At 37.2% G+C, this 9,397-nt stretch overlaps 1 protein-coding gene across 1 annotated transcript in view; it reads right to left on the bottom strand.

Moving 5' to 3' along the window:
- Window positions 1-371: 371 nt before the first annotated feature.
- The window catches only part of si:dkey-246g23.2 (solute carrier family 66 member 2), a 56,527-nt gene continuing 47,501 nt past the window's right edge, over window positions 372-9,397 (bottom strand). The window contains exon 5 of the mRNA XM_048167762.1: window positions 372-1,009. Coding sequence (XP_048023719.1) covers window positions 835-1,009 — 175 coding nt within the window. The 3' untranslated portion in view covers window positions 372-834. The remainder of the gene's footprint in view (window positions 1,010-9,397) is intronic.

Below are 9,397 nucleotides of genomic sequence, written 5' to 3'. Positions count from 1 at the left end.
CAGCTTCCGTATTCAATTTATGAAGAAAGTGTAATGCCTCTCGCAGTTCAAAATGCGTACGCTACGTCCTATGCCTTCCCTATTCAACTAACGAAAAAAGCTAAACTGACACGATGCCAGTTCCGTTTTTTTTGTAAGTTGAATACGGAAGGCGGTCTGGTGGAAGCTAGATATTTTACTTTATAACTTGTTAAATATGGATATTTTTCTTACACAAACACATTGCTTTGCTTCAGAAGGACTTTATTAACCCCCCGGAGCCGTGTAGAGTATGCTTATGATGGATGGATGTGGATGGATGCACTTTCTTCAGCTCATACTCGTTGGTTGCCATTATAAAGCTTGGATGCATCAGGATATTTATTAATATAACTCCGATTGTGTTCATCAGAAAGAAGAAAGTCATATACACCTAGGATGGCTTGAGGGTGCGTAAATGGGTAATTTTCATTTGAAAGTGAACTAATCCTTTAATTGTAGGCCACTAATTTGAGCACTGAGCATGTGAACTTTATACAAAACATCTGATTTTTTTGCCTCCCCTAATAAATTATTAACATTTTTCAATTTAACTTTTTTACTTTAATTTTCATATTATTAATGCATTTTTTAATAAAAAATTTAAGTTAAAATGAGAGATAAACATATGATTAAATATCATTGTTAAATTAAGTTATATTAAATAAAAGAAAAGCAAAATACAAACATTTTCACTAGTAGTCTCAGACTTTTGAACCCCACTGTAGAAAAATAAAAGCGTATAGTTTTGTAGGTTTGCAGCATGTAGTATGTCCTTGTTTAGGAGTGTTGATGACCATCATTATTATAGTGAGTTCAGCCCAGTTTGATTCTGGTGTCCTGGCCGTAGAAGCCCACCTGCAGCAGAATGGCAATGTCAATTAAGATCTGTACCGCACCACAGACCAAGAACTGGGTGGGGCTTTCATTGATCACAAAATACGTGGTCTTAAAGATGTCACCAGCTGTCCACAGAAGCACCATCTTTACGCTGAAAAAGAGGGAGAGACACAGAGAAAGAAAACATTTTACTGAAGCATTCAGAAATTATATTATATATATATATATATATATATATATATATATATACACACAGTATAGTCTCAGCAGTTGAAAAGATCCCCACTCAGCCATAAAGTTCTGATAAATTAACCTCATTCAGAACCTTTTAAAAGCATCAGACTAATGTATCATACAATGTCCTGTCCTCCCACTTGATAAAGTCTGTATATCTCACATTTACAAGTCTCTGAAGTCTTGTGCAATTGAGTGCAGTGGGGTGCAAATTTCAGCTACACTTAATTAATTCTACAGGAAGCAAATTTTTCATTTATATAAAATAGGGGTGTCGAGATCTCGTGAGACTAAAATGTGACGAGATTTCTCGTAGAGGCGAAAAGTAGTCTCGTGATGTTGCCATGACAGAGTGTTAGGATGATTAGTAAAGAATATGCCACCGCTACGTTTACATTACGCCTCCACTGTCCTTTTGCTTTGTATTTAAATAAAAAACATTTACTTCAGTTGGATAACGGTTGCCGCCGCTCCATATTTACAGAGTATGTACGATCGCGAATGTGAAAGTAAACACAAGCACGCATTCAAACGCGATTTCAATACCCCACATTTTGAAAGCGGCTCACTGATGAATGCAAATATCTCCCAATATGAAAGCTATTTTAGGCTGGGCAGTGTAGTTGTAACCATCTCTTAGTTCTGTATCAAAGAAAAAATTGGTCTTATTTGCACATTGAATATTGAGAGAGTGTGATTATGGTTGCACTTATTGTAAAGTGTTACCATAAAAATGAATAACAGTTTTCTCTTAATCTTATTAAGCACAAACAATAAGGTTTCATTTGTTAACATTAGTTAATGCACTGTGAACTATCATGAACTAACAATGAATGACTATTTTTATTAACTAACATAAACAAAGATTAATAAATACTATAGCACATATATTGCTCATTGTTAGTTGATGTTGGTTAATTAATGTTAATAAATGAGACCTTATTGTAAAGTGTTACCATTTTTATTTATACTGTATTTATTTCTATGATCAGTTTGGGGAAAGGAGTTCAGTTAGGAGGTCAAAAGCTCATTAATCATCTACAGTAAGGTCTGAAGAGACTGAAATCATACAGAAGAGAAGTCAGTCAGATTAGTTAGTGGCAAAACCTTTTACATTACTTGAGTATTGTTGTCTTTTACTGCATCTGATAATTCATACTCCGAAAGTAGAACTGAAATGACATTCATTACAAGATGATTAGTTAAAACATTTCAAATACACCTGCAGAATACTTTTTCTAGTCATGTATTTCGCCATTGAGGATTTCTTAAAAATAGTGTGTAAAAATCTTGTCTTGTCTCGTCTCGTGAACTCAATCTCAAGTCTCGTCTCGTCTCGTGAGATACCTGTCTCATCACACCCCTAATATAAAATCATGAAGCGGTGAGGTAACAGGTAGAGTCCAATTGTCTAACTTCTGGTATATAACGGCCCATAAAAGCTAAAAATAGATTCAATTATGCATTTTATGCAGAAGAATTTACATTCTACAAAGGTCAATTTGACTATGTGAGGATAAGAAACAGGAGGAACAGTGTATCCTGGAATGCCCCGTACGTAACTTACTCTTTATTAGTCAGAGAAGGACTGAATCACCTGAAGGAAGCTTGGGGGGGACACAATATTTTGTAAATGTCAGTCCGTCTTCCTTTTTGAAAAGCAGAGAAAATTTAAGCTTTGGAAACTTTCAGGAATCAGCTAAAAAGTGTTCTCGGGCAAGGAGAGACGCTGCGTTCTCAGTGGTATTTGAATGAGTTCATTCATTTCATTCAAGCGTAAAGAGAAAAAAAGTGGCCTAAAGATGAGCACAGACTATTCATCAGCTGTCACAGATGGAGAGGGATGAGAATTTGGACTACTTGTGCTCCTGCCGGTCGTCCCGACAGGAGAAATGAGTCTTTTACATAATGTGGGGCAGCAGAAGCAGACATCTACAGTAATAAAATGGAACATTCTTCCAACTTGTCTACTTGATATTACAAACCCACCCATCTAGACATGACATTGACTATTGTGCATTATGTTATTCCTTTTTTTTTTTTTTGGTGCTTTCTTATGTTTTGGTGTCACAGGAATATTGTGAATGAGGTTGAAGGAACATTTGCTGGCAGGAAGTGCACTGTTTGCTAACATCAGTGTGAAATATCATTGATCTGGATATTGGATACTTTACAGTTCTAAAATGTCCTGTTATAGACACTGCCTTGCTAAAATTTTTGGTATTATATTTTTATAGTCCTAAAGCATTTTATCCACAAAATGCTGATAGTTGGTGCAAAATAAAAAGTAAAAATGAGATGTGGAGGTGAAAATGATGATGAACTGGAAAAGGCTATAGGGATGCTAAAAGTTATAATTTCTATATGAAATACTATACATGAAATAGAACTTTTCATATGGAAATCTCCATTAAAATGTTCTGTTTAAAGTGCTTTGAGAGAAAATGTGTCCTCTATATCTGATCTCAAAGTTACACCCCACTCTCCTCCTTCATTTGTCTTTTACATTAGTTTACTCTAGAGACCATCTCCAAACATCATTAATGGGAATGAAACATTAATGAGGTAATTAAGTGGGGTGGGTCATCCGTACAAGAGCACTGACAACAGTAGTGCCACACAATAAAAAACACTTAAAAGGTTCTCCATCTTACGCCCAGAGAACAGAAACTCATCCAATTGTTCCCAAACATTCATTCTAAGACAAACACGCTCTTTCCCGTTCACAAAAACAAACCGCTATCTTTTCCTCTACTCCCCTTCCCCTCCGAGCCCTTTGCGGATTGACAGCAGATGAAAGAAATGCTCAGCAAACAGCGAGCAGCGCTTCAGGGCCTGTGAGAGAGGTGGAAGTGATTATTGCATTGATTAGGAGAACTGAGGCCACGGTTACAGCACTCCCAGTCCACACTGAACAGACCTGCACTCAACCCTGACAAGCCTTCAATTGATCCTCTTCAACCTGACACTCATCTCTATGCCGGGAGGAGAGAAAGAAAGAAAGAAAGAAAGAAAGAAAGAAAAAGAAAGAAAATGTTAAAATCATAGATAGATAGAATGATAGAAGAACAGATAGATAGGGAAAGGGAAAGAATGGGTACAGAAAGAAGAATAGGAGAATAGAATGAAAATGACAGAATAATAGAAATGCTAGCTAGAGTAACAGATGGACAGAATGATAGATAAAATGATAGAAAAACAGAACGATGAAACTATAGAAAGAATGATACATGGAATGAGACAGAATAACAGAATTATAAACATTAAAAAAATTATAAAAATTATAAACAACATTTCGAACAAAAGATAGATCTATTTAACACAGAACTATATATATATAGAATGATAGACAGAAAGAACAATGGACAGAAAAATAGAATGATGGAATGACAAAAAAATGGAGCAATATAACTTTAGAATAATAGATAAAACAATAGAATGATAGAATGGTAAAACTGTAGATAGAACAAAAGAAAGACAGAGCAACCGCAAGAATGATAGAATGATACACAGAATGATAGAAAGACGGAACAATAGCTGGAACAAGATAATGACAGACAGACAGATATATGCATAAACAGACAGACAGAACAAGAGACATAGTGTTAGATGATAGATAGGTTGCGAACAGTTCTTAAAAGAACCCTTTTTCTTAGTGTGAAAAACATTTTATTAATCTAAAGAATGGGTGTGAAAGATTCTTTATGGAAACATTGATGCCAATAAAGAGCCTTTATTTTTCAGATAGATAGATAGAGAGATAGATAGACAGACAGAAGGAAAGACAGACAGACAGATAGATAGAAAGAATGACAGACAGAAGGATAGACAGATAGAAAGAAAGATAGACAGATAGAAAGATAGACAGACAGAAGGATAGACAGACAGAAGGAAAGACAGACAGACAGACAGACAGACAGATAGACAGATAGACAGACAGACAGGTAGATAGATAGAAGGATAGACAGACAGACAGAAAGAAAGACAGACAGCTAGAAAAATAGACAGATAGAAGGAAAGACGGATAGAACAACTGACAGAACAGCTGACAGAACAACAGATGGATAGATGATAGACAGAACGACAGACAGACAGACAGACACAGACAGACAGACAGACAGACAGATAGATAGATAGATAGATAGACAGATAGATAGATAGATAGATAGACCGACAGAAAGATAGACAGATAGACAGATAGAAGTAAAGGCAGACAGAAGGATAGACAGAAAGAGAGAGACAGATAGAAAAACAGACAGACAGACAGACAGACAGATAGATAGATAGATAGATAGATAGATAGATAGATACAGACAGAAGGAAAGACAGACAGACAGATAGATAGAAGGAAAGACAGACAGACAGACAGATAGATAGAAAGAATGACAGACAGAAGGATAGACAGATAGAAAGAAAGATAGACAGATAGAAAGATAGATAGACAGATAGAAAGATAGACAGACAAGGATAGACAGACAGAAGGAAAGACACAGACAGATAGATAGATAGATAGATAGATAGATAGATAGATAGATAGATAGATAGAAGGATAGACAGACAGACAGAAAGAAAGACAGACAGATAGAAAAATAGACAGATAGAAGGAAAGACGGATAGAACAACTGACAGAACAGCTGACAGAACAACAGATGGATAGATGATAGACAGAACGACAGACACAGACAGACAGACAGACAGACAGACAGATAGATAGATAGATAGACAGATAGAAGTAAAGGCAGACAGAAGGATAGACAGATAGAAAGAGAGAGACAGATAGAAAAACTGACAGAACAACAGACAGACAGACATACAGACAGACAGACAGACAGATAGATAGATAGATAGATAGATAGACAAAAAGAAAGACATACAGATAGAAGGAAAGACAGATAGACAGACAGATAGACAGATAGACAGACCGACAGAAAAATAGACAGATAGAAGGAAAGACGGATAGATAGACAGAACAACTGACAGAACAGATGGATAGATGATAGACAGAACGACAGACAGACAGACAGACAGACAGACAGACAGACAGATAGATAGATAGATAGATAGATAGATAGATAGATAGATAGATAGATAGATAGATAGATAGATAGATAGATAGAATAACTGGACTGTTGGTCAGAATAAGCTGCACAGTGGAGCAGACTTCATGTCGATAGTTGAAAGTTCTGTCTAGAGGCTACAGAAAGCAGACATACAAGAGGCAAAACAAGCCTACTGGGCTTCTGATGAGAGTTCAGTTTTGACATTTGCCAGAGACATCTAAGAAGGGGCAGCATTCTGAAGATCTGCTCCAGACAGATGTATCGACACACTGGCCTCTTCCTTCTGTGCAGTCTCTCCGGTTTCTCTCTACTCAGTTCGCATCGATAGAGGGATACACCGTGACCATCGAGAAGCCTCTGAAAGACAGAACGGCACCAAAGCTCCCACATAAAAACCCTCACTCAGTACAAATATTCACGAAGGGAGTGAAGAGCAATAGTTGAATCAACTATAGTCCTGCTTCTAGTTGCTCTTCACCTAAAGAAAGAAAAAGACAAGCGAAAACAAAACCTTGAGAATCGGTCAGAGAAAGCTACTGTATGAACCATTCATGAGCTGGAGGTAAAGTGGGCTAGTCAAAACTTTGGCACATGTGAAGAGCGGTGAATTCAAAAGGCTAGTGAGAGAAAAGACAGGCCAACCTTTAAAAAAAGAAAAAAAAAGAAAATGAAATATGTATGTAGATCGATCCATCCGGCTCAAACACAGGGGGGTTTGCACATTTTCTAAAAGAGATCAATCTCCACCTCACAAAAGAACAAAAAACAGAAAAACCTCCAAGAGAAATATAAAGTGTTCGAGACATTAAAACCCTAAAATTGGATTGTTTCTCTACCATATGGCTAACAAACAAGCTCACACAGATCACTGTCTTACAAACAAAATGTAGCCAATCAAAACAATCTGGAAATGCATACAGAACAGCTGCAACATGCTCTGGATGGAAATGGAATGTTCCAGCTGCCTTTAAATCAATACAGTTGGACATTACAACATCCCCTGTGATATATTTCAACTTCTGTATACACAAACCCATTAAGAGCAATGCTAATGTCATACAAATAGGCATGTCAACCAGAAAAACGGATGGTCTTCCTCTTTCCCTCTCTGTCTTTCCTACCAGAATGCCGGCACACTGCTCTCTTTTATTTTTCTTTTCTGTCTCCTCCTCTACTTTGCTGTACTTTGCCCTGGAGGGAATGTGAATAATTCTGTTGCGGTACTGGTCCTGGCAAGCCGTGGCTGCTAGCGGCTCAACTAATTCAATCACACGGCTCAGTCTGATCAATGGGGACTGCGCTGGAAGCCGGCATACCTCTGCTCACCTTGGTTCATGTGGGGATACACTCCAATGGCTTTTTTTTCTCTAATTAACCCAGACATGACAGCCAACAACTGTGAGGGCAACAACTCTACTGACAAAGTTCTGTATGTTTGCACGCCTCTAAGCGATAGCAACTCAAAGATTGAAGCGTGTCAAAAGATACCTTGCTAATATGTGCTGAGTTGAAACATCGCTTTCAGGTATCAGATGGCTATGTTAAAGGGTTAGTTCACCCAAAAATGAAAATTATGTCATTAATGACTCACTTTCATGTCGTTCCAAACCCGTAAGACCTCTGTTCATCTTCGGAACACAGTTTAAGATATTTTAGATTTAGTCCAAGAGCTTTCTGTCCCTCCATTGAAAATGTATGTACGGTATACTGTCCATGTCCAGAAAGGTAATAAAAACATCATCAAAGTAGTCCATGTGACATCAGTGGGTTAGTTAGAATTTTTTGAAGCATCGAAAATACATTTTGGTCCAAAAATAACAAAAACTACGACTTTATTCAGCATTGTATTCTCTTCCAGAATCCTTTCCATTGAATTGATTCCATTGAAATCTTTCATCTGTTGGCGTTGGTAATGTACTTTTACGTCACCGTGGTTGTTTTTGGTGAATAGGACATCCGCGACATGCACACTTATGCGCCATTTAAAAAAAATATAGCAATAGCAAAATACAAACAATGTAGAATAGCTTGAATACAGCGTGCGTCTCCCTCAGACTGTAAACGAAGCTCGGGCGCACCGGATAACACGTCAGCAGCGTCTTATATCAGCAGCGTCACTGTGGAGTCGTGAACCACACTCCGGAGCAGAAGGGGGCAGTAATGCACCAATAAGCTGGATGCCAACCGCCGTAAAACAGGAAAGAAGAAGAAGCGGAGTCGTGAACGTGGATTGACAACAGACCTGGAAGAGAATACAATGCTGAATAAAGTCGTAGTTTTTGTTATTTTTGGACCAAAATGTATTTTCGATGCTTCAAAATGTCGCGGATGTCCTAATCGCCAAAAACAACCACGGCGACGTAAAAGTGCATTACCAACACCGACAGATGAAAGGATTCAATGGAATTAATTCAATGGAAAGGATTCTGGAAGAGAAGACAACGCTGAATAAAGTCGTAGTTTTTGTTATTTTTGGACCAAAATGTATTTTTGATGCTTAAAAAAATTCTAACTAACCCACTGATGTCACATGGACTACTTTGATGATGTTTTTATTACCTTTCTGCACATGGACAGTCTACCGTACATACATTTTCAATGGAGGGACAGAAAGCTCTCGGACTAAATCTAAAATATCTTAAACTGTGTTCCAAAGATCAACGAAGGTCTTACGGGTTTGGAACGACATGAGGGTGATGACCAAATGTTCATTTTTGGGTGAACTAACCCTTTAAGAACAGAATACTACCATACTATTTCTGCAGTATGCATCATAAATACTATGCGCAGTATTAAAGGGTTAGTTCACCCAAAAATGAAAATTATGTCATTTATTACTCACCCTCAAAATCACTGATTCGAAACAAAAGATTTGAAGGAGTGTTTTGAAATTGGCCATTACTAGATATTGTTGAAAAATCGTTATTTTGGTTTTTTTTTGGTGCACAAAAAGTATTCTCGTCACTTTATAACAATAAGGGTGAACAACTCTAGTCACATGAACTGTTTTAAATATGTTTTTAGTACCTTTCTGGGCATTGAAAGTGTTAATTGTCTTGCTGTCAATAGAGGCCACACTGAGCCATCAGATTTCATCAAAAATATCTTAATTTGTGTCCCGAAGATGAACGAAGGTCTTACGGGTGTAGAACAACATGAGGGTGAGTAATAAATTACATTATTTTCATTTTTGGGTGAACTAACCCTTTAAAGATGCACAATATATTGGGCAACATGTTGGTTAT

This window comes from Megalobrama amblycephala, linkage group LG19 (genome assembly GCF_018812025.1).
Source record: "Megalobrama amblycephala isolate DHTTF-2021 linkage group LG19, ASM1881202v1, whole genome shotgun sequence".
NCBI classification, from domain to species: Eukaryota; Metazoa; Chordata; class Actinopteri; order Cypriniformes; family Xenocyprididae; genus Megalobrama; species Megalobrama amblycephala.
The sequence above is the reverse complement of the archived record's forward strand: the minus strand, read 5'-3'. Positions and strand labels throughout refer to the sequence as shown.